The sequence below is a fragment of the Anser anser genome (genome assembly GCF_964211835.1).
Source record: "Anser anser genome assembly, chromosome: 5".
Taxonomy (NCBI): Eukaryota; Metazoa; Chordata; class Aves; order Anseriformes; family Anatidae; genus Anser; species Anser anser.
Window position 1 is genome coordinate 50,508,234 of NC_139725.1, and position 26,588 is coordinate 50,534,821.

At 42.0% G+C, this 26,588-nt stretch overlaps 1 protein-coding gene across 4 annotated transcripts; it reads right to left on the minus strand.

The window, feature by feature from the left end:
- LGMN (legumain) lies at positions 1–25,865 on the minus strand. Of its 4 annotated transcripts, XM_083838887.1 has the most exons (15): positions 24,341–25,058; positions 21,393–21,481; positions 20,223–20,404; positions 12,387–12,484; positions 11,428–11,509; positions 10,306–10,391; positions 8,381–8,456; positions 7,920–7,982; positions 6,952–7,018; positions 5,141–5,259; positions 4,380–4,469; positions 3,556–3,753; positions 2,701–2,871; positions 1,518–1,585; positions 1–755 (listed from the first exon to the last, which is right to left on the minus strand). In XM_083838887.1, the coding sequence occupies exons 3-15, from the start codon at positions 20,358–20,360 to the stop codon at positions 716–718; spliced, it is 1,296 nt and encodes a 431-aa protein (XP_083695013.1). In that variant the 5' UTR covers positions 20,361–20,404; positions 21,393–21,481; positions 24,341–25,058; the 3' UTR covers positions 1–715. The 4 variants fall into 4 exon arrangements, with proteins under 4 accessions (XP_083695013.1, XP_083695010.1, XP_083695012.1 ...); XM_083838884.1 differs by lacking the exons at positions 21,393–21,481; positions 24,341–25,058 and adding an exon at positions 25,711–25,865; XM_083838886.1 differs by lacking the exons at positions 21,393–21,481; positions 24,341–25,058 and adding an exon at positions 24,264–24,307.
- Between the last annotated feature and the right edge of the window lie 723 nt (positions 25,866–26,588).

Consider the following 26,588-nt stretch of genomic DNA (forward strand, 5'->3'; position numbering starts at 1 on the left):
TGTAGGTTGATGAAACTGCCAACTTTATTTTTATTCACAGACAATTCCTGAACTGTATGAGGTTTGTGTGTAAATACATTTAATTATAGCATACTGGCACTCTATTTACAGATTAGATACTTGTGGTTTTTCTTTGGGAAACAATGCTTTCTACCCAAAAAGGTTTTTGCTATTCACAGTCGAACTGTGCTGTTAACATTTGATAGTTCTTGAATGCAACACACTTCTTTAAACTGTTAAGGAGTTAAAGCTTAGAGAACAAACTTTGGTTTCTTCACTCAAACTGTAAATTAGTCACTGTAATGAATTCATTAACATCGTTAAAAAAAAAAAAAAAGTAATGCTTAGCAATAGTATACTTTGCTTTCCAAAACTTGAGTCAATGTTTAAATTTCGCATGGATTTCAAATCACTGTTGGTGGCTTGTAGTGTTCATCCAGAGATTCTTAGAGCATCACACTTCAAACCAAATCATCCGTCTTGAAGCTCCGCGTGGTCTGACAAAAAGGCTCTGCCAAACCAGCGGGCTGGTGGCAGGGGGGGATGCGGGGGAGAGCGCTGACAAGTGCCGTACTGCGCGTGGCCTCGGCTCCCAGCACAGCCCCAGGACAGTGGCTGACTCTCTTCGTGGTACATGCATGTGAAGTCTGGATTACTACAGTTATGAAAAGTTACCACTTGCAGTAAGGGTTGCACTGCAAGGCTGCTGTTTCCGTCAATATCCACGGCACACTCGATCCATGGCCAAGCTTATTCTGCAACAGAGAACAATAACAATGAGAATCTTTTCAGGCTCTCTCCTCTCACACTGTTTCCCAAACTGACTGGCAAAGCAGCTCCTCGCCTTCTGGGTCGCACGTTCACTGCGCCTAAACTACCAGTCCTCCCTCCCGTTCCCTACCCCTCTGATTTCCTCCCTCCCTTTTCTTCTGCTTGCGTGACTCACAAGGTTCCCGTCCCCTCACACGAACTACACCCTCCCAGATCGGAACTTCAACACCATGCTTCCCTTGCCACTACCCCAGCACTTCAGCCTGGACCCTTATTTTCCTGTTTTCCTGCTACAGGATGAGGACCCAGAAGTGCTGTGGTCTTCCGAGTCAACAGCTGAGGGGGCAGAGGAGAAAATACAGCAATGCCCAACTCATTTTCAGTGTGACATTGTACAGAAGTTACAGGGCAACACCCATGTCCTGTACAACCCATCAGTCATGCTATTTTGAAGTTATGCCATACAGTGGGATCCTCTGACTGGCTTTAATTTCATCTGAGGGTTTCCAACAAGGAAATTAAAGGCTTACTGGGGAACTGGGTGCTTATGAGTGGGAGGGAATAACAATGACGTTGTTTTCCAAAATTAGCATTCATAGTTTTAGAGTCAGAACTTTATTAACAGAATGGCCAACAGAGGAGAGAATACACGAGAAGCCTGTAGCGTTACGCTTCATCATCCTATTAGCTTCTGCATTTTTATAGCCACAGACAAAACTACGCAGACTGCCTGGAAACCTCCTTACCTGTCAATGGGGTATCCTCCTTCACAGACGTTGACCAAGGCGTACAGCTGTCTCAGGGCATACTCATACTGAAATAAACGTTGTTAATGATTTCCAGGATGACGAGCAGTTATTGTTTATGCAAACTAAGTTGTGGAAGTACTTTAGAGATGCTATTAACATTCAAGGCACTTATTTGCAAGTCTTGATAATCTAGTACTAGACTAAATAGATTTTTCTTCTGTGTACTTCGTTCCTTGAACTTCATTAGGTAAATTCAGCTGTTGCTACACATTACCCTTAGGAAGGGCCCACCTAGCTAACCAATTGCACTCAAAAAAAACCAACAAAAACCCACCAAAGAACTCAATCAAACAACCGCCCCCTCCAAAACTCTAAAGAGGAACTAAAAGTTTAACAGAGCTATGTGACCTCCTAGTAGCCTTGCTGATTAGAAGTTCCAGCTGAGAGATTGCTTCTGCTTTTGATTTGCAAATAGTACTTACTTGTTCAATTGGCAGCTAATTCCATTGTTTTCTGCTAAAATCAATCTTTTTTGCTGTTGATTCATCCCACCCGTCTACTTAGGTTACCTTGCCTGACATTGGGATTGGGTTTTCTGGAATGGAAACTGACCTCTGTTATTCTTGGCTAAACAGTGCCTAGCACAACAAGATTTGGTCCTCAGCTCGGATCCCAGGAAGAACAGAGGGTAATTAAAGCCCTAAAACAGAAGTTGCTCTTGGGAGTTCAACCCCAAGATATCACGGATATCTTGATAGTATCAGTGAGGCTACTGCAAGGAACTCTGCAACGTGCAATCAGAATAGAGAAATCTGAATGTACTGTGAAGTCTGAGTGGTGGTGCTATGTTTCTGTTTTACTAGTAGCGATGCTTTAAGCAGAAATACAACATGACTTAATATTGGGATTTCTGGGGAAGGAGCTCCTGAAGGGATACCCTTAACTATTAGAAAGTATTTTTGTTTGCTTTTTACTAAGGGTATTTTTAGTAATCTTCATCTACAAGCATGGTGGAAGTGGTTTCCTGCTTCCAAAAACAAGTCATCCTTTCTCCAAAACTAAGCTGTAAGACTGCCCCCAAGCTAGCTTTTTAATTAAAACTGATTTTGCAGACCTGCTTATGACTACCGTGCTTGTTTTACCAGTATGTGTATCAGGTTATATCTAACACTTGACTTACCAAGGGAGAGTGCCAGTTGAAGCAATGAGCTTTGAAGTGGTTCACCGCTGACTGGTAGCAGTCATAATTGCTGATGGTCAATCTGTCTGACAGAATTTGGTTGGTTTGTTCTCTTGATCCTGTTATTAGCGTAATGATCTTCCGCATGGATTCCTTGATAAATTCTTTAGCCTGAATATAAAACAAGAAGAACTTTAAAACATGCTTTTTCTGAGCCCCAATCTGAAGACTTTGAATTAAATTTCTCATTAAACTATTCTTGGCCTTCAACTCTTTGGATCTTTAACGGATTCAGTTTTGCCTCTTATATTTGGCACAATCGTCTGGATCTGTCTCTTAACATACAAAAGAAAACTACGGAGACGAAAACACTCCTGGTGCACAAAATAACTCATCCTCCTTCTGGAGTTCTGCCAGAAGACAGTACCAACACTGGCTACGCTTTTGCGGGAGCTTTTGATCTGGAAGACTTCACTTTTACTGTGACAAGAGTTTCTCTAATACCAATGAATAACTCCTCCCAGCAAGAATTTCCGTGGAAGGCAATAGGGAATTTCCTGGCAATACAAGCTGTGAGGTTGACTATCGCATTTCCTTACATCTGTCTTGATAATTACTACTTAATATGCCTCAGGGAACAGATCCCTGAATTTTAAGGAAGAATAAACCATCAAACAGAGGTTACCAGTCTGAAGAGTAATTTTGTTACAAATTGCAAAAACTGGAAAAAATCCCACTGGTTCTGGGGTGCAGCTTCTGGCATTGCTTATTATTGACATAAATCTGACCTTACACGCAGTGTAGTGGCGTTTTTTGTTGTTTGCTTTTCATTTAGTTTTGGTTTTCTTTACTTACCTCCAGGTGCGTTTTCATCTCTGCAGCAATCTTCTTAGCCTCATACATGTCATTGGTAGCCATCAGCTTCCGTTTCATGATAGCAAGAGGCACATCAGGACTAGGTGTCAGGTCGTAGTGTTCTACAGGTGGCAGTGAAATGGGGGCAGCTTTCTTCCCCATGCCCTGAAACTGCATCACTTTCATAGAGGAGATACTCTGAAAGTTAGAAAATAAACAAATAAACCATCGAGAAGCTCCAGTAAGTAGTGCGTCTTGGCTTTGCTGTGCAAAGCTAAATCTCTAAACTTGTTTTATTAGAAAAAATAAAGAAGTTCATAGGGTTGTAAATTTTTTTTTTCCTCCTTTTTCCAAGATCAAGGCTGCCAAATATCTAGGAACTTTTATTTCCAAATCTCTAAAGGGAAAAATATTGTCACATTAAATTACCTGATATTTTGACAAATATTTATTTCTATAAACACGCTGAATAAACAGGACTATTATAAATGATGGATCACCTCTTAGCTCCTCCCGTTCAAGGGAACAGCGTGCTTTATAAACATTACATGAATATTCACAATATGCCTGGAAGGGGCTACCACACTTTTGTACTTGATTGATGTGAAGAGTTAAATCACAGGCAGAGCTTGGAGGACAACTTGTATCCTGCATTTCCTTTAGCATCAGTATCATCAGCTCTTAGATGCTAAGGGATTTTTTTTGTGTGCGATGAACAGTTTCATTTCCTAAATCAACAGATTACATTGTTTTAAAGGGACAAATGTGTAAGGCAGAAAAGGTTCTAAAATACATCTGACCAGGAAGCCCACTCACATACATACCTTGTTTCCATACTGCATCACATGGCTGGTGTTGGTGCGTTTCTTCACCAGCTGAAACTGCTTGTGGAGCGTTTCTTTTCTTAGATCCTCCTGCACGAAGAAACTTCCATGTAACCACAACTACTTAAATTCACCTATTACAAAAATGTGAGGAAACCTGGAAAAGATCTTGGGTGCCAGCTTGTAGAAGGAAGTATAGGGCATGAGCTATACAACCTTTGAAAGACGTAGAAGTAAAAATGGAAATGAAAATTGGACAGGATACTCCCAAATTGCTTTTAGTGACCACCTGATCTCCCAGCAAATGTGCAAGAAGGGAGGGGGCTCACATAAGTATCCCAGACTCATTTCAATATTGCTGTTTTCCACGCTGCTAGCAAGTGGGTTAGCTACAGTTCAGTATTTAAGGAGCTCTGATAAAGAGGTAAAACTTGCTGAACTGCCCAATTTGTTTAACAAATTTGGATATGTTGTCTCAGATTAGTAAATTAAGATGATGTAAACTTGAAACTAGAAGCTAGACAGTTTCTAATCTTACTAATAATACATTTAAATAAATTTAGTTGCCCAAATAAAGATTATATGGTTCTGAATAGTAGATATACTTTTCTCAACTCAATTGGTTGTTTTCAGTCTCACACGAAAACAAAGATTTTCATAAATCCTTTAAAAGAACTTAAGAACTTTTTTTCTTTTTTTTTTTTTTTCCTAAGCATAGTGATATTCATGCATGGAAATGCAGAAACAATCTACTAACTTACCATATCTGAATCTTCCATCCAATTCACGCTGTACCAGTCACCAAGATAAGTCTGCCTTTCATCATCATAGTAACATGCATAAGAAGACTCCCTGGGATTGGCAGCAGTTGTTGCATAAACTGTAAGACCAATGGAAAGCAGATTTTGGTTTTGTTTTGTTTTTAAAACACCCCACCCCCTCCATGATTTATGATATACTAAATATATAATACATACACACGATATATTTGCCTAAGAATTTTGGTTGTCAATCATTTACTTCTAAATAACAGGAAGGAAAGAAGCCTATAAGCCATTTTGTTCATCAGTGTCAGTGCTGTTTAAGAGCTCCTTCCTTGCTGCCAACCGTGCGGTTTGGGGCATTTAAACAAGAATAAGCACTTCTGGGGGGAAAAAACTGTTAAAAACTACTACGCAAAGAACTGCCGGACAATGAACACTGACAGCCTATATATTCATTTTCCTAATTACAAGGATGAGAATTTGTTTCCAAGCTTAGAATAAATCCTATAAATCATTTTTTATTCCAGAAAATTCTTTTTCTAAGAAATATTCTCTCCAGGGTAACACTCTACACTGAGGGAAAAGCTAAACGAACCTCTACAAGATCTGACCCAAACACAGCGTTTCCAGTCTTCCCTTACACAACAGAAATATTTTAAACACTTCCTTGTAGATATTAATACAAAAGCCATTGTGGCTTTTGCCAAAGTCAACTCATAGCATATTTGCATGACTGAAGAAAAGTCCAAGTTTCAGAATGAAAAATGTTGTGCATGTTTTTCCTATAGCTAAAGTGTTGTTTCCACTTGGAGGGTATCTACAGTTTAATAGCCAAAAAGAGTCTCAAATCCTGTCCATGCTGTAAAGTGTTCTTTCTTAGCATCTTTTCAAATGCTTACTAAGTAACCAGTTAAACTTTGCAGGTCACAACCGAAGGCTGGCAAAGACAGCCTCCTTTTGTAATACATAAATTGTTAATTTTCCACCTTTGTAAATCAGTAGTAGAGCTAGTAATAAAACCAGTCACCAGACTGGAAATTCCTAACAGAATAAACTTTGAAACATGCTGATTCACTGAGCGTTTTTGAAGAATGTCAGCTGTGAACCATTCTGCATGAACTTTCTGTAAATCCCTGACAGGGTGTAAGTCCAGGTGGCTGTTGCCAGACTGCTCCAGGGCCAAAGACCCAGGAAGCTGAGGACAGGCATGCGCTTGGGTCTTCCCTGGAATCAGAGCTTCAAAACCATGAGAAAGCCAGAGCATCTGGTCTCTCAGACACCAAGCAGAGCTTGAAAAAGTTGTGACTCCTCATGCTAATGAAGGCTTAGCTCCCAGCTCTACAGCAGAGAGATTAGGAACCCTGAAAACTCAGTGTTCCACTTCCTGTATTACTGCCCAAATCAGGGTAGCAAACTGCTTGGCAATCACGTACCATGGCTGCCTTTGTTACTTAACGGAACCATCAGCAGGAACTTCACCCCTGCTGTTAAATAACGCCGAAGCTGAGAAATGTCAGTATAAACCAGGTGCTACCCGTTAAGGGCAACCATGTAGTTTCTGAAAAGAAGTACTTTTTCAACTTCTCATTTGCAAGAAACCGAAAGCCTAAATGGTCTTTCTAGGACTCTGTTAGCTCTTTAAAATGAACTTCTCATAAATGGAAAACATTAATTTCTCTAACTCTTGTGCATCCCTGCTAAAGCTACACATGCAAGTGCCTACAACTTCTCCTTGATACAGTATCTGTTTAGGTCTTGCCTAAGACAGGCTGAGAAATCTAAGCCCATTAAGTTAACTGATTGCTCACCATTGATATGATCAGCCAAATGATTCATCATAGATCCAGACTCACATGCTTCAATGTAAAACACCATCTATAAAACAGATCAGAGACCTTAAGAAATTCCATGAGCAAATGGAGGAAAGTCCTTCAGTGTTTTTCAACTGTAGTTACATGGCCTGCCCTGATATCCCTGAAACAAAAGCTATCCATAATGCTACAAAAACAAAACATGAAAGTAAATAGATCCATTTTTCTTTTTTGGGAACTAAACTATACAGAAAAGGGAAAACAATCACAATGAAAAGATGCAATCCGTCTCTATAGAATCCACAGGAATCTAATGAACAATGTGCAAAGCACAAATCAAAAACATGGTCAATCTTTAGGCCCAGCAATGTACCACTATTAAATGTACTATTTCTGGAGCCAATGGCTGCTTATGTGGTCCTAAATACAGCCAGCTATAGCAGACAGATTACCACAGAAAGTTGCTTAAAAAAGGCTACCAAAATGTCCTAAATATTAGTTTTTCTGCTTAAAACAACTTGTGATGAAATGAACACACAGGATTTTCTAAGAAAAGGTACAGTCTCTTCAGCTACATTAGTAACTGTAAGAATAACATGAGGCATATCAAACTTCCTGTAGAAAGAGCACAGTCTGAAGCAAACAAAGCACAGGAAGGACAAGTCAGGTATGCATTATGAGGGTGCGGTAGTTATACATGTTTCTCCACTGTTGGTCAGAATATATACGTTACCGAAAGTCTGGCCTATGGCTGTGCTGCATCAATTGCAAATAGCATCAGTGAACTAAAAGTGAAAAGGAGAACACTGGAGAGGATCAGTCCTGTAAGTTCTAAATCCTAATCCAAGTTTAACTGTGTGGTACCAGATTCCCTGTGCTTTACATGACACTGGAACTGAAGACAAACCGTGCTCCACCATGCCAGCTGCTCTTTTAATCACACAACTTCTGATATGCTTCTTTACCTTTTGGTATTTCTTGTGATGATACATGTACCAAATAGTCTTATTCAAGTCCTTCACGTGAAGCTGTAAAATAAGAAGGCTTGTGTTAAAACCACTGATGTTCAGCACACACAATTCATTTAATAGTAATAACTACTAACTGTTGTGAATACATTTATTCCTTCCCCTTAATTATATCCAGAGTTTTGTACTTCTGAAACACAACATTCTAGTATTTACCACTAGAAAAGAAGGGTAATGGTGCCAAATGATGTATGTATTGCACTAGATAGCCAAGGCATAACCATGTGAAACAGAAACTGGGATAATGAGGAGAATATTGCTCCTTTTTTACCCCCCAATTCTCAATATTAAAGTGCATTGAATATTTAATGTTTTAGATGTAGTATTTAAGTATGTCACTTGAAAGATATATATTTTTTTTAAGGACAAATTCCACAGTACTCCCCCAAAATGCTTACATCATCATCAGGAAAAGCTAGAAGTCCTGGAGCTCCATGGTCAGTGAAATAAACAAATACATGATCCTTGGGACCACTGTAAAGAGAAAATTGCAAACAAATTTTTCTGACCACTCCAACCTAATTTTTACCACCATAAACACTGTCTGCTTATCAATGCCAAGGCATGTCAAAAATTGAAAATAATGCAGCTGAAACACCTCATGCCCTTGGTAGTAATTTTTCTTCCTAAAACACTATTTTGCGGGCTTATGAGAAGAAATGAGTATCTGGAGGAGGAATAAAAACGGGGGTAATACGGCTAGTCCCCCAAGCATGGGGGATCAGTCAATTACACCTCATGTTTCAAACTGAAAACTGATTGCTGACCGGGCAGAGGCTGGTACTTGGCAGGCCTACAACTGTTTTTTAATGCTTGTCTGAGGAATCTGTTTTACTGTGGGCATTTTAGTAAAAATTGAATCAATTTATAACTAAGTTATGGTAAGGCACCAGTAACATGTGATAAACCATAAAAACTTTTGATAAGATCCTTATGTGTATTTATGTTCTACCTTCCTGTGATCTGTACGGCCTTACACAGCCAGCTCAGCACTGACCTATGTCTCTGTGAAGAACTGATCTATAAACAAACTCACCCATTACACTAGACTGGTATTTGTACTACCTGGCTCTGCAGATGGCTGAGCACTGCATGCTCGCAGGTACAGATGCCCTAAGGTCTGCATGGCACACTGTTTGCAGCAGAATTTTATTGCAGTCTAAATCAAATAGATCATGTTTGTGATACTAAGGTCTTGCCCTAACAGCCAGATCTGCAAAGGGATTTTTCTTACAAATCACCTGTAAGATTCTCTAGAAGGCTTTCAGGCAGAGGAAAACAGTTCTTGCCCCACCCAAGAGCAGAAGTCAGGGCACTGACTGAAATTCACACAACAGAGCCTAGCAAAGAAAGGGCTGGGAGGCATTTTTCTCTCTCTCACTCTTGACCGTAAGTGCAAAAAATTGGGCCAAGGTGAAATGTAAATAACTAAGACTTTTGTAACTGGGTTCAAGTTGTCTTCCTGAGCAGCTAAGAGTCTTTGGCCTTCTGCATATCCACTCCTTTATTTGACTTATAATTTCAAGGTTTTACAGGCGAGGTGTGTTCTGAAGTATTTTTTTTTAATTAGCCTAAAGAATGCTTTATATTTGCTGCTTGGCTCATTGCAGATACTAGAAAAGAACAATCTTGTAACTGTACAGTGATTTATTAACTTTTTACCAATGTGACTTGCATAGATTATTTTCTATCTCAGCTCTTCACGAGGAAGTTTAAACAATTGAGAGCAATAACTTACTCAACTCTTGCCCTGCTCCTTCACTGTTTTTTTTGTCCCCAGTGCCAGGGCAGGACTCTTCTATTTTGTTTCATTGCTTTGTCTCTAAATTGAACTGTTGGACGAAATAGGCACTTACGGAATTTTACTTACTTAGGCTAATTCTTCCAAATGGTCAAATTTATATTTTAAAGTTTTTACAGGAACTAGTATATATAGAAAAATATAACATGATATAACTGTCTGCTAGCAGTACTGTCAGAAATATGCCACACCTTAGAAAATAGGCAACATACTTTTACATCTCATGTTTGTCATCTAAATGACAAATACTTTAATATAGCTGACACTGTCCTCAAGGTTTTTTTATACCTTCATTTATACTGGACTCCATACCAACCAAATATCAGCAGTTGCTTGTTGGTGCTAGATAGTTTCAGAACCCAGAACCACTGTATCTCTAATATGAATGACCTGGAATTGCCACCAATAGTCTTGCCACATTCTCGAGTTGTAAAAGGCTCTCATTTACCCTCTTCTTTTGCTGAATTCAGTGCCAATGTACAACTACACATGCAATTATTTTCTAAATGAAACTTCTCTTACCTTTTCAATACTTTTCCTGATCCCACGCCTTTCATTGCTTCCGCATCCCCTCTAAGAACAGCAAGGAAGTTCTTTGGAGTAACATCCTAAGAATTTAAGAGGATTTAAATTAAATGTGATCATAAAAACAACAACACAATCTTCATTTAGAAATATGGTTTCTGAAAGTCTGAACCCATGCACGGATAGCAAGTTTAGCTGGCCCTCGATGCTCAGAAACAGTACTTCTTCAGTTTCCTGTATTGCTCATATTGGAAGTAATTCCTGTTCCAATACTTCAGCACTTAAAAAAATAAAAAGTACAAGCCAAGCTGAAAAGTGCTTTTGTATTAGAATGAAGATTTACTAATTCTGTATAGTTATCATTGGAAATCCACATTTTTGTTCCTACTTAAATTTCTGGGGATAAAAAGAAGTCTTACTGCCACTATGCAACTCAATGGTTATAGTTTCTCAAGATTTTTGTTCTGGTGGTGAAGCCAAATAAAAAGCGCCTGCCTTGCCCCACTTTCACCTCTCTCTTCATCCCTACATCCAGGTCCCTACCATTACATTACACTGGCAAAAGAATTTCTGGATCTAGTCTTTTAACTGTATTACTGGTATGGTCTGGAAGAATAATAATAAAAAAATCCCTAAAGAAATAATTTTGATTTTAGTTTCACTGACACAGTTTCCCATCTTGAACTTAACACACCACCCCCACCCTTAACTGCTGGGTTGCATGCACAGACCCTTCCTTTCAATCTATCACCACTAGCACATTAGGCACTGATGACTCACTCAGATTCTGAATCATGAAATCACCAAGTGATTGCATTACTCTTCTGACTTAATGAAACAATTCGTCTTACAGAGCTGTTCTTCAGACTGAGCTATAACAATTTTGAATGAAAGACAATGTAAGGATTTGCTTTTATGACCACTGCTTCACTTCCAAATATCTAGTGTTTACATTCATCTAATGAACACTGAACTTTATGCCAAACCATGCATGTGAGTAAGCTGGGGGTTTTACACTATGTGCATTTTAGTGTGTAAGGTACAGTCTAAAAGGATTTATCCAGAGCACTGGCTAACACTGAACCTTAGCTTCCCTGGGGAATAGTGTTTCATTCCTACCTCCTTTGTATAGTCCTTGGGCACTCCAGCATACACATCTGTGCCATTAGGTCTATTAATGACAATGCCTTTTGTGGGATTCCTGAAAGTTTAAAGGGACATAAATATGAAGAATTAGTAATGCGCTACACAACAGCCACAGAACAACTAGAAAAACCTTTAAACTGTCCTGCCTGGCAAGCTTACCTTAGGCAGTACGAGTACTAGTACCATATGTTGTTAAGTCAACGCAGAATAAAAAGACCTTTTCACTTCAGTCAGTTAATAATGCTCAGCCTCAGTGTCCTTACCCTCACAGTACCTTCAAGTATCCTGCCTCAGATTGTGTAGATTAATTTGAGAATACAGGCAGGTGGTCTGTTATACTATTATTTCCCTGCTTTCGCTCTTGTCTTTAATGCCCTTTATTCTCTGCTCCCACTGCTGCTGTGCATGTGAAATCTGCTGATTTCTGCTGGTTTGTCTCAGCATTAGAGGCTGTATAAGTGAACAGTTTTACATTAAAAGCAATTACACACTCTAGACAGTGACCAAGGATGTGACATATACACTTCCTTGTTCAATCTGCTTTCTGGGGATTAATCAATCTGATAACATCTTTTCAATAAAAGCCTGTGAGTCATACGTTGAGCTTCCCTATGTTTGTGTTTTTAGGTTATCTGTTGAAAACTGTTATGCCTGGGAGCTAAGATCAATTGCTCTCATAACAATGAAGAACTGACAAGGAGCTCTGGAGTCCTCAGTACCAAAACAGATGCTGAGCTGTGGATAAAGGCTTAGAAAGCTCAAGAGCACGTTCCAAAGAAGACTTACTGTGCTAACGGATAAAATGTCTCTATGCATATCTCAGGCAGTTTTAAAAGCTGTTCCTACAAAACTACTACAAATTTAAAAATATTGGTGACTGTGGCATATTTGTAGCAAGCACAGTTCATTACCAGTTCATGTTCAACACTTACTCGTCATTATCTGCAATGTCATCATACATCATGACAATGATCTGTTCATCTGGAATTCCATTTCGGTGTACGATCTGGTACGCATGGCACACGTCTGCCTGGAAGTAAGCAGGTTTTCATTACTAGTTTTAATGGAGACTTTAATGGACCTTTGAGAGCAGAAGAAAAATAGCTTTGCCAACCTAAGATCAAGCTATTGTCCAAAAAGAACTCCATCCTAGTATTTTAATTTCAAATTTAAGAGCTTGAGGGTTGTTAGTGGGCTGAAATGCACAGATTCAATCCAAAACTCAATGCCTTTCTCTAACTAGCAATAGCTGTATTAATAACAAAGACTATGGTTAAAATCTCTCCATCTACCTATTTCAAATTCCTATTTAAACAGAATCCAGAAGTTAACTGATACTTGTTATAAATAACAAAATTTAACAAAGGGTTCTCAGCAATGTTCTGAATTCTGCAAGGAAATCTAAATGAAAACGTTGTGCACTGACAGACAGATTCAAAGCAGAGGAAGAAGGAGTTGGATTTCCACCAATTTCAATTAGTTCTGCACCAAGCCTGCATGAATAAGCATTAAAGACTGTCCTTGGCTCAAACAAGTACAGATTACCAATCTCAGCTCTGCAAAGATTTGGTTTTCGTTTGTTGGTTTCTTTTGTTTGTTTTTAATTTTGTTTTACTACAAAACAAAACTTTGTTTTTAATTTTAGTTAAGGAAAAATTCCTTTTTAATTATGTATTTCTCGTAAAGTGACACCACAGCAAGTTCAGGGCAAGAAAATAGATTTCAGTGGAAACCAGAATTGCAGGCTTTCTATTCAGGCTATTTTTCTGACCTGTACAGGATATGAATAAGCACATTTTCTTTATAGAACTGTCTTCTGATGGCACAGAAACAATAATACTCATTAAAGCACTATTACAGTAAAGTATGAACCTCTACCAGAATGTTAAATTCATAGTGCCCTCAGCACATAATAATTTTTTTTTTTATTATTATTTTTGACTTGCAGCCTGTGAATGACTGAACAGGTTATCAGCAATCACACTTAAACTCCTGAACTACAACCCACCACATGTAAGAAAACCTGTGCAGATTTAATGGAAAAAATCTCACCTAACAAATAAAAACTCCAAATGTAGGCAAGAAGCAAGCTTTAAAACTTACTTCTGCAGAACTAGTCTAGTCTGCTAATTCATACACCAAATTAAAGTGGCTTATGTGGACCTCCTAAACTTTAGTTGGCTTAGGTGCGTTAGCAATTTCCACTAGTTTAACTAAAAAGATGCTGTAAAATCCTACCACTTTAAAATCCTTCATCTCCCAAGTGTGGCTGAAAAACAGCGGGCAGTTGTGCAAGGCTCTGGGAAGGGCGAGGCACATTCACTATTAAGGAACTCTCCCACAGCAAAATCTCTTCACGCAACCAACCCTGAACGTTAAACTATCCTTCCTAAAGCAGTTCCATATCCTACTACACGAGTCAGGCTAGGCTCTCTCCCACCTGTCCCAGGCAATCTGCACTGTTTAGAGTTCCCCATTTCCTTGTACAGCACTATGGCAGCTGCTGCCTCGACAAGGCAAAGGCAGAGGTTAAACCCAGTCAGAAAGGTACCCCATGCGATACAAAACACTGGAGCGCAGATTTGACTACACACGTATTTGATTTTCAGAAGCAAGTTGGGCAAAAGTAGTAGAAAACACTCATCTGGGCTTCTCTACATGGACTGATGAGTAGACAGATCATGGATCTCCTCTCACCCTTGAGAGATAGTACTCTGCTTCTGTTAGGCTGACAGAAACAGCTACAGGCTGGCAACACAAGGAGATGCTTAGGCTTATTATAGTGACAAAATATCAACATATTCAACTAGCAAGTGTCTGTGCTCCCATAGATACGTGGCTAGCCCACAGAAACTTTGGAAGTGCTCTAAATTAATACCCAAGTACCCAAAATTAGTTCAGCTTTGTAAATGAACATTAACAGGTTTTTTTGCTCTCCTCTTCTTTTTCTTCTGATTCATTGACTGTTTGCTCACTATGTCTTGTCTCACTCAAATCTTGGTGGTAAATTTAAATGGGTCATATTCCCTACTGTGGATGGAAACAGATCAGTTTGATCAATTCCCAGCAACCTTAACTTACACCTGCTTGGGGTTTGTCCCAACCTTTTAAGGCTTCTGCTAAGAGAATTATGCCTCCTGGTAATGCAATGGTACTACCAGCATAGGCTAGAGTAGCAAAAATACATTTTGCTGCTAAAATTCCTTTGGCTTAGCTAGAATAGTTTACAGCAAATTACTTCTCGTGTGTAAAGTTAGCTGACCAGACAAGCCACCTTTGATGCCGGTCATATGCTTGTCCTGTTTCCTCCCACACACAGAAAAAAATAATCTCTATAAAACCAGAATAGAAGCAGCCTGCTGCTAGAGTAGGGAGGCATATGTGAATCTAACTATTTCCTGTTGATCAGTAAGTGCCTATCAAATATTGCTGTTTAAGCCTTGTTTCTTCCAGAAATATTTGTGGCATGGCTATACATGTATAACACCATAAAAGAGACAGCTAACATTGTTCCAGGTCTCTAGCTGGTGTTATTCTTGTTGACTTTCTACATGAAATGAATGCTATGAACATTTACTGTATAAAATCATCACCAAATGCAAGTCACGCTTTTGTGGTCATGATTCGGTGTGGGTAGCAGCTGCCCTGTTATCAAGAGCAGAGAAGAAGAAGAGGGAGAAGGTATATATAGCTGTACAGCTGCTCCTGCACAACCCAGCCCAGGTGCCAGTCGTAACGGAAACTGTTAGTGGGATAGTTCAGATCTTTTACTCCCAAGTTCCTCTAAACCTGTTGCTACATCAGCAAATTGCTATGGAAGACCTATGCTTAAATTCACTTCAGTAATTAACTCAGATCTTGAAATCATGGGGATCAGAGGTGGAATTCCCCTATTTTCCTGGAATGGACATTTGGAGAAAACTCTAAAAGAACACAACGGCAACAAAAAGGCAACCATCCTCACTCTCCTCTGTCATAAATCTGTTTAAACATTTGAGTGACACAGCTTTTGAGCAGAATGTGTTTTTTTTGTTTCTTTTTTTTGACAGGTCTGAGAGCGTTGTCAAAACGCTTCTTGATCTCCAGCAGGCTTGGTGCCATTACCACACCCCTGGGGAGCCTGTCCCAGTGCCCAACCACCCCCTCAGTGCAGAACCTTTCCCTAACCCCCAGCCTGACCCTCCCCTGTCCCAGCCCCATGCCGTTCCCTCGGGTCCTGTCGCTGTCCCCAGAGAGCAGAGCTCAGCGCCTGCCCCTCCGCTCCCCTCGTGAGGGAGCTGCAGGCCGCCATGAGGCCTCCCCTCGGCCTGCTCTGCTCTGGGCTGAAAATGTCAGCCATGCTTCATTCCTGTCCTTAACCATCAGTCAATCAGCCAAAACCCACAACTGTATTAAGAATTTAGGAAAGCTTTTCCCATAGCTTCACTTACAATTTGATAAGCACAGTAAGGAAAAGCTAATTGAAGCTGAGTAGCCAAGGCATCCTTCATGTCCGTTAACTGAATAACTGGAGAAGTTATACGGACCGTCCTGAACAAAGTAACTGCTCTGGTTCAGAGTGTCCAAAACTTTGTCTAAGTACAATCCCTGACCCATAAAGCTCACTAAGTGCACGACTAAAAACAATGACCAGAAATAAAACCATGTATGCAAATTTAGAAGTTTCTATTTTCAGCATTTTAATTTTGCCAGATTTTTTAAGCTATGTTTCCTCCTTGAGTATGTGCTCTGCCTTTAGTAGGACTGCATTTCACAGCAGGCTTCTCCATTGACACTGTTCATTTTTGCCTTTTGGGGTATCCAGACAGAATTGGTCTGTCTCTCCTCTTGATCTATTTGTAAAACCAACTTTAGGTTGGAGTTAGCTGGTACAATCACAGCAGTAAGAACAAGAAACACTGTTTTTGTCTTATCAAAAATAGTAAAGATATGGGTAAAAACACTGAAGAACAGAGAATCACCAAGCATAAGGCTATACATAGACTAGCTCTGTAATAACAGGGAGCCTATCACATTAGGCTGTATACTATACAAAACATTTAACATTTATGTTAAGAACTTGATCTGATAACTGTAGAAGACAAGTTTTGACCATCCTGATGTGGAAACAGTCCGAGTTCATGCATCAAAACAGAAAACAAGTACCCTGCAAGGTGTGAATCTGAAGTATAGATAAGTGCAAACAGTGGTTTTTTTCCTTATCTTGCCTACACTTGAGGTTTGCACCACTGACAGCGGATTCCGACCACTGACAGATAAGTCTTAGAAGGAGTTTCAGATTCCTTGAGGTTACAGGTGCAAACTAAGTTTCTGCACGGTCTGCACAGTCTTTACAAATTTACTGCTCCTGGAGTCTGTACAGTGTTCAACGATGGACTACCTTCCCAACAAATTTTCATGTATGAAATTAGAGACATTTTTGAAAGCGAACCTTCTCCCCCTCCTTTTATGGTTGCATAGTCAGACAAACACATCCTGTCACCAGGTAACTACTGCGGAAGGTAGCAGAGTATGTTTTGACTGTGCTGTGTGCAGACAGCATGCAAAACAACTGGAGCTCACAAAACATTAAGTGTAACACATACATGCAGTGTTATGTATTAACTGTACACCGAACAGCTGAACTGAGCAATTGAAACCCAGATATGTGTCAGCTGAGGTTTCAGCTTACAAAGGGATATTATGAGTGCTTAGTGGCATTTAGGAAATAGTGTCCAGTCTGGTAACAAGTAACAGTCACATTGAGTATCTACTTACAGGAAGATTCACATCTACAAACTCTTTTGTATGCAGGCTAGATCAGAGAGGTTCTGAAGAAGAAAGGCAAGGGCAGGAGGAAAGCGAATTAGAGTACAATGTATTTTCTTCTGCAATTTCTCCTTTGGAAAGTAGAAGAATTACAAAGAATCAAGCAAAGAAATCAGCAATTCTGAAGCACTGCTTAGTTTTCTGTTAGTACACGTATTACTCTACTGAAAATTATTATTCTACTGAAACTTGTATGTTCATTGTAGCACAACTTTCGTGATGAATGAAATACAGGACTGGAAGTTCAAGTCTGATTTGTGGTTCCACTGAACATGTCATTTAAACACAGTGCTTCTGCTTCCTAGCTGGAAAGTAGGGACTACTAACACATGCAAAGACCTTAGTGATCAGTCTGCATAACATTTCTAAAAGTCTGCAATAACTCCTGAGTTCTCTGCAGTACCTTTCCTCCTCTGTCCAACTCTCCTCAAAAGTATCTATTGTTCAGCCAGTTTTGCAGGGAAAAAGTTTTCCTCAATTTCTGATACCTGAGACACCCTTTTCCAGCTTACACTTTGTAGCAAGCGCACAGTTCCCTGACTAGCTGCTGGGCCTGTCACCCAGTATGCCCTCCTACCGTGGCTGCTCACTCCTGCCCAGCCCCTAAGGTTGGCCAAAAGAGGCAGCTAGACAAGACAGCACAGGCTTCTGACGCGCTGCACCTCCTGGGAATTAATTCTTTTGTAAGAAGCTCGGCACACTGACTTGCCCGGAACAGATCGGTAGGAGCTCAATCCCATTGTGAAGGATCCTTCACGCTGACTCTCTTATTTTATGGCTCTGATTTCATAACTTTGACGGGATTCTTAATGGTGTTCTGATTTTTGTTCCAAACGCTAATACTATACCTGAAACAAGAGGTAGAGGTTAAAATACAGACGTTTCTAGGATTTAAATATTACAGATATTTTGCATTGCTAGTCAATGTTGTCTCCAGAAATGAAGGTGTTCAAAGAAACCCCATTCCCAATTTTCTAACCCTGAAAAGTATTTACTAAACTATCAGCAAGTGACCACACTCAAAAGTTACTTTACTGGTGTGAAATTCTGACTTAGCACTGGACACAAATACTTAAGCATACATCTTGTGTCCTTCATAACTTCCTTACACCTGGCAGATGTACTTGCTACTGAAGGCCCACCCGCAGAACTATTAAAAACTCTATGCCTGGGCCACTGCAGAAAAGGAATTCTCGTGAACCACAGCTTCCAAAAAGTGATTTTATTTAAGAACAAATGTTACAGCATTAACTCCTCCTAGTGGAAGGGAGCCAATGAGACTGGTCATAGAGCAATGCAACAACCAAAGCACAACTCAGAATAATTACACTTAGCCACGCCAGGAGGGGCAGTGATAAGTACAACACTAGTGTTTTTGCAATTGTTTTCTGTTGAGATTTCAGCTTTAAAAATATCTTCCTTCAGACTTCATTTGAAATAGGAATAGTCTATGATAAGGCCAATAATATATCACCTATGGTTATCAGGTAATGGTTACAGCGCAAGGAGCTGCCAAAATCCCTAAAGCCAGTTTGCCCAAGCATTATGCTAGCATTTGCCAGTAACAGGTTCTTCTTCAAGCGCGAGAACGTTGTCAGTCTGGTTCACCAAGCTTTAAGCTCATTACTGCACAGAAAGTACCAAACCAACTGTGAGCAGAGAAGGAGGAGAGGCATAAATATAAAACCCAGCATGCACAACAAACACATGGTAGGTTTCTTTCTCTCTCAATCCACAGAAATGAAGAAGATAAGGTCTCACTATATTTTTAATGCAGCTGCCTGTAGAATAATCATTACTTAGGAAGTTTCAAGAGTTCAGCAGGTCACTTCGATATATGTACCCAGAACATTTACTACAGCCTAACTTCTAAAATACTGGTTTTGTACACTAGTGTGTCAGTCTCTGTTCCACCTTAACTAACAATAGCCTAGTAAAATATTTTTCTAAGGTTTAGAAACATACAAATGTATGCTTTAAGTCAGAATTAAATGGACTGTGTTCTCCATGAAAGCAAGATGTTCCCATCTAACAAAGACCATGTTTAAGCGTAGATGAAATCTGTTTAAGGGATTGCCCAAGAATTCCCCAAAGGAAAAAAACTGCTGTAGTCTCCTGACTGCTGATTATAAGCCTTGAACTTAATCAGAGTTAAGTCACAGTCCTGTCCATCCTGACACTCGCAACCAGACCATAATTCCACAACACTGGCTTTGACAGCAGTGTCAATTTTCAGAGTTCCTGTTTCCTTTTCTCCTCTTTCCACCCTGCACCCCAGTGCACTGTGTCTTTGTTGTGGCAGCACAAGTCTGTAGCCACGAACTGCTTGCCTTAGAACACAGTGAGCAAACTGATTCAGGCTAAAAAGAACCCTTGTCCTTCACCCTACAAAAACATACTGTAGATATACAGCCTTAGCCAAGACTTTTGCTGGCAGAGAAGAAAGGGAGATATTTCATAATGTTAGGATATAAGAAATCAAATGGACAGAAACATGCATGTCTCTCAAAAATGAGGTTTAATTCTAGACATCACTTATTCACCTGCAAGTTGGGGTCAGATGCTCTAGCGTGGTAATGGAATATTTAGCCTAAATGATACAGGTCTCCCAAGATACAGAAGTACGACTAGAGGAAGAATATACCTCCTACTGCTAACGACAACTTTTCAAAAGATGAAAGGCTGGACAAAGTTGTAAGCAAATAAATTCAGATAGTAGAAGGAAAAGCAGAGGGTAATTCTTGGGATGAGAATCACAAGAAAAGCGCAGGCTGTGCATCACTCCTGTTGCTGTTCTTTTAGAATACTCCACACACTCCTGGAAGTCCAGAAGTGGAAGCACTTGCCCAAATGACGTAAGGGCTGAGCTAACCTAGGTAGCTACCATCTCCCTGCACATCCCAGGGCAGGCATTTTCTGGAGCGTGGTCAGTGTCAGCATGTGGGACCAGCGGTCCTTACCTGGTGTCGATAGTTGTACCAGCCGTTTGAACCTGCAACGATCACCACCCAGTGCTTGCCTCCATCTTCAGGTTCTTCCAGGGGGAACGTGCTGATGCCCAGAGCACAGCCCAGCAACACAACCACTTCCAATATCATCTCCCTTCTTTATTTATTCCGCAAATGGGAGGAAGAAAAAATCCCTAGTGAAGAAGTTTGAGAGAAATAGATCAGAGGACATCAGTCAGAAAAACAAACCCAAAGCAAACATCAGCAGTAGCACAACTAGATGCCCTTCTTGTGTGTGCGTGCGTTTTAAGGACAATTCAACCCACAGTGTAATTTCTGGTCAGATCTTTCCTTAGCACCAAGCTGCTACTAGTTACAAGACTTTTCTGTCAGCTTTCAAATCTAACTGAAAGCAGTTCTGAACAGCACAACCAAGTCTTTCAGCTCCCTCTGGTTGTTTTGTTCTATAGTAGCTGCCAGTGACTAAAATCTCTAACACAGAACAAGTACCACTATCAAGCATTTCACAGATGAAACTTTTTCAGGGTAATACCGTTCTCTTGGTCTTTTCTGCTTGGATAATTTACTGGTTTCTACTGACTGGCAACGAGCCCAGTATCATCAAGTCAAATCCCTGGTGATGTGGGCACAATGATACACAGACATGGAGAACTGCTCGGGAGTGCAAGGTCAGAGGGCCACAAAAGCTCTCTGTGCCCACAGCGCCAACAAGGGTGGGGACAGCCCTTAGTGCTGTTTTGCACAAGACACAGCCCTCGCTGCTGAGGCTGGGGGGAAGTGCAGGCTGTGAGAGCCTCACGCTATTTGTGCAACCTGTTATGCTGGTGGAGAGCAAATGTGAACGGGTACCACATGAAAGAGCAGTATTCTCATCTATTTTGCACAATGGTTAAGCGTACGCACAAGCTGCACAGTGACAGAGTAAGGTCTGAGCCTGTGAACCCAAATTCAGAAAACCAGAGCCAGAGAAGAATTTTGAGTCCAGGCAGAAATGGCACTTTCTGCTTTCTTAAGAGGACTACAGGTAGTGTCCCTACTAGTCGGCTGCCTGAGCACCTTGATCGTCTGATTAAGTTCGGTATAAAACCAAACCATCTGACCATATCTAACAAAAAGTTTGCTTTTTTGGTCGGGGGTGAGTAGGAGGAGGGTTATGTTTACCTGTCACACAGCCTGCTGCATCCAACGTGCCATCCTAAAGCAAAGTCCCTCTAAGAACTGCAAGCTCTTGGCTGGGATTTGATACCGGTCTGGTTACAAAAACAGATTCTGGAGGTTGATCACTGCTCACATGCACGTAAGAGGTTTTGTAAGGGTGGAACAGTCTACTTAGCGTGGCTTTTTCTGGAACAAAAACTGGAACTCCCCAAACGTACTGTGTGATCAGAAAGCATAACGCCAAAGCTGCCACTATGCCAAATAACTGAACAGTATCGAAGTCAGTATTGGTTTACCATACTACGCAATATCAGTTCCACACAGCCAGAAACATCCATGTGCAGCCCCTCAAACGGGGCTGAAACAGCGAAGTAACCAGCCTGCTCCCAAAGCAGCTGCGTACGGTGAAGGCTGCTCAGGTAATGTGTAGTATGGCTCTTTCTGAGACTGGATCTTCTCGTCACCAAGAGAAGCAATGTAGGTAGTAACAGGAAAGAAACATTATAAATATTTTTGAACTTTTTGTTTTCCTTTTTAATGGAGCTAGCACCAAGTGAAGGAAGTCACGTTAGCACACTGTTTATTCTACAGGAAGAGCTATTACCACACCAGTGAACTCCAGAACAGAGAAGGAAAAATAGAACCAAATGTTAACTGCTGTGACAACGCTTCTTCCAAAAACTCATTCAAATCTAGTACACTTATCTTTCGGGAATAAACCACTGCTGGCGCTGCCTGCAAGCACGAGATTTGGGAGCAAGAACAATACTTGATAACTTACCAATACAGGGTTTGCTGAATTACTAGCTACTTCAGCAGTTAGATGTACATGACGGAATGAGCAGTAATTTCCTGCAATTTGATAGACAACTGCAATCTGTCATGTTGAGCTGCAGTTGTAAATTCTTGTCATGGTGCTGCCATAGAATTTGTATGCCAAGTCTGCCTTGTCTACCTCGTCACTTCTTCAAACGGCTCAGATAACACACTAACAACTGCCTTGAAGATGGGCTTTGCCTACAACATCCAGAAAAAAACACCACCTATTCCATTGCCTATATCACGGCTGAGAGTCATATCAAGTTGTTCAAAACTTTTGTCAAGTGCCAAAACATGCCATGGACTAACAAACCTATTCCTCCCCAGCGTTCAGTTTCAGGGATACCTAACTCCTGAAATATTAGACAAGAAAAGAAAAATCAATGTATTTTAGACCGTACACATAGAGATCTTAACTGAGTTTGACACGCTGGAATATAAAGCCAAGTTTCATGCGAACAGATCCCTCAAAGCTCAGCATTTGTTTCACACAAAGAAATCTCGTCCATGTTAATTAAAGCATAACTTCTCGCTTCTCCAGCTAAAATTGTTCATACTTACAGGAGAAGCGCAAAGAGGAAACAACCAGTTCAAGTGATCACTGAAGGGCTGGAGATCCTGCCACATGAGGCTTAGTTCTTGGAGATGCAAACCACAAATTCAAATTCAGTGGGTGCCAGGAGAAGCCGTGGCGCTGCCAGCCGCTCGCCGGGCAGCACAGTGCGCGGGCAGAGTCTGGCAGAGAGGCAGCCGGTGCACGGGGACGGCCGCTGCTGGCTGGCAGCTGCTGGCACGCCACACGACAGAGTAGCTTCAGAGAAAACACGTTACTGAGGGCCATGGGCTGAACTGGAAACAGTTTGAGTGTCTCAGCTGATGGGTTCACAGCCTGGACCACGCTAACGCAGAGCTCTTGTTGCCAGGACCCCAGGTGAGCAGGACACAGGCGCTCCAGCTGCCAGCCCCGCGGCGCAGGGGAATGAATGAAGACTGAATATTGAACGACGACTAAGCTACCAGCCCGCTCAGGCAATCCCTCCACAAGGAACTGAACTGCCTCCTATGCGGCACAAGGATATGCAGATCCTCACATTTCTCATCTCTGCCGACACAAGGTTGGGAATGGTACAGAAGTGACGGGAAAACAAGTGCCAAGCGATGTTTGTACTGTGTTATTAGAAAGCCACCCGTGTTTTGTCATGGATTAGTTAGGATAGAAAACACTCCTCTCTTACAGTCTCTAATGACATAATCCCACTTATCTTTTTCCTTTACTATAATTAAATCATATTAACAATAGAAAGGAGAAAAAAAAAAGCCTAGACACATCTCAGTGCATTAATAAGCCACAATTAACAAATGCTCTGTTCCCCAAGGTTTCTCGAGCAGCTTTTAAGATAGGCTTAACCACTAAACACACGTGCAGTGGGAATAGGTCTTCCATTTCTCGTTTCCAAACACTAGAGAAAAATAAATACATATTTCTGCTTGGCTTAAAGAAAGCCTTTGATTGCTCAGGCAGGCAATTTAAAAAGATTGCGTTCTGGGTTGTGTTGAAAGAGTACTTGACCCACAGTTGAGAAGAGAAAGTTCCCGTCACATGCTATGTCTTCAGGTTGTATTAGAAGAGAAACCAGCTCGGCTGACCAGCTTACCACAGGCACGTAAACAGCCTTTTTTTTTTTTTGAAAGCAAGTAATAAAATATCTGTCACAAGCCACCCTAAATGCATGCAAAACAGGAATCTTACTACACGAAACAAACGTGATCAGAACTGAATCAATCGTCATCAACTGATCAAACATTGCAGAACTGAAAATTCACAAGACCATTTTAGAGCTTTGGCTGAGCCTCCAGAAATAGGAAAGGATTTCATCAGCTCTTCCTCATCTTCCTAGTGGAAGAGTTAACCTTGCTTTGGAGACCATGTCAGGAGAAAGGCACATCTCGCAGACATGGCAGGTTCAGCATCCGATCCACGCACACAGGACCACGGCATGTACAGGCACAGTTGCACAGCCCCGGTAAGCAGCGTGACCAGAGTAATTCACTCACCTCTTAAAACCTGCACGTGCTCCTTGAGGTCCCTTAGCCATTTTGCATGGCATTGCTAGCACACTTCCCTGACTTACTACAGAGGGATGCTTAGCAGCGCCTCTGGAAGCAGCCAGGTCCGCTAGAATAATTCTTCGGGCCAGCAGCCTGCTCCCTCTGCGTCCCCAGCCTTTCCTTTGCGAAGCGCTCCACTAAGATCAAAAGCCTCAGAGCAGCAAGATACCAGGTCATGCTACAGAAAGTACTCATGTTGATCAAAGTATTTTCCACTGGTGTTTAGAGAGATGTTGACACCTCAGTAGCTTAAACTCCAAATAGCTCAAGCACAGCCTCTAAGAGCTGCATAAACAGAAGCCGTATGCACATTTTCCCTTCGTATGAATTAACAACAATCTTGGAGAAAAAGAACAGCCTTAGCTAATCAGCTGATCACTCCAGGTCTTGGAATTTTTTTTTTTTCTTTCAGCTGCTGTTCTTATGACCTTTAGTTTTCAAAACATTTTTATGACCTTTTAGTTTTCAGACTCAAGGCGCAATTCCTTTTCCCAGCTAGTGTTTGCACGCTGCCGGTCCCCGCGACATTTCAGTGCTGATTTCTGCAAACCACGCGACTCGCGGCAGCCCTCCTCACAAGAACCTGATGCCTGCAGAGCTCCGCCAGCAATGTTCTACCTACTTGTGCTGTCCGGCCCGCAGGCTGAAGCGCCAGAACCGCCTCAGCCCCTGCAGTTAGCCTGATTTCCTTCGTACGCTTCCAGAGGAGGAAGGAGAAGTCTTTACGACCGCAGCCTCCAATAAGCTACGTTTTGAAGGAGATGGAGATTAGGGTCTCTGTCGCAATACAATTATTTACAGAGACTACAAGTAAATGAATCAGCTTAATTGATTAGGACTAATGCACGTAGTGGCTAATACACCTTCAGAAGATGTATGAGCCGTTTGTAACGCAAAAGCAAGAATTCATTACCACGGTAACTCAGAACAACTTCGAACATTTCAAACGCTAAATCAAGGCACCCGAAAGCAATTTTGAACTCATCCCGCTGCTTGCGGGCTCCTTTCCCTCAGCAGCAGAGAGGCGGCACCATTCCCCAGAGGGAAAAAATAAAAATAAAATAAAAAGAGGCATTGTGCGAGGACGCTTGCCGTGACGGTGACAGCCCGCCGGACCCGCTCCCGGCGTTATTTCGAGCACTTCGGGACAGAACCCGGCAGCTCTGCCTGAGGCGGCAGCTCCTCACACGCCCCCCAGCCCCCCGGCGCGCTGCCCCGCGCTAATTACGGGGGTAATTAGCCCCCTCGTCGGGAGCCATTAACCCCCCCCACGGCGCAACAAGGACCCCCAAGCCCCACTCTCGCTCCCCCCGCCCGATGCCCGGTGCCGGGGCCGGAGCCCGTGCCGCCGCCAGCCCCGGCCCCCTGCCGGCCCGGCCCGGCCCGCCCTTACCGCGCTGCCTGCGGGCCGCGGGCGCTGTGATTGCGGCGGGCGCGGCGCGGGGCGCACCGAGGCCACCGCGGGCCGCGGCGGGCGGGCGGGGGCTGGCCCCGGCCAATGGCGGCCGGGCGGGGGAGAGGCCGCGACGCCCCCGCCCCGCCGCACTACGCGCCCCGGCATGCCCGGCGCTCCCCCGAGCATCAAGGGCAGCGGGGCTTGGCGCGCAAGGCATGCTGGGAGTTGTAGTCCGCGCGGCTCCGGGGCGCCGCGGCGTGGGCCGTGCGTATCGCCGAGCTAACTCCCAAAGTCGTGGAAGAGGACGGTAAGGCCAGGGCTCGACCCGAGGTGTTTTAGCAGAGCTGGCCGGCCGAGCCGCCCCCCTGGCTCTGGTGAGGTGCAGGAATCTGCAGGCAGTTCCACACACAGATGCGGGGCTCTGGTCTGGTGGCTCCCTGTTTTCTCTCTTATATCTTCCAAAAAAGCTGAGAAACTCTGCTGTAAAGTCATCTCTGTTTTTTATGAAAGAGAAGCAAAAATCCTTTTTGGGAAGAAAAAAAAAGAAAAAAAAGCCCACAGGCTATTTGCCCCATTAACCACCCAGAGAGGAGCACACCTGCTTCCGTCACACTGAGTATCAGTTTGAAAAAAACAGGCTTATGATTTGTGAGCAGCCAACCACATTTTTGAATGTCTGCAGAAAGTCATAGTTCTGCTCTGAATTTGCCATTTGTCTTATCTGCACCACCTCAGCTTTGGTTAGGTTCATAAATTTGAAAGGTCAGTATGCGTTAATCATCAGTATTTTGTAGAAGTGCGCAGTCCTGACACCATCATGCTGTTAAAATTCAGGCTGGTTCAGAGATGGCCTCTTTGACTTGACACAGACCGTC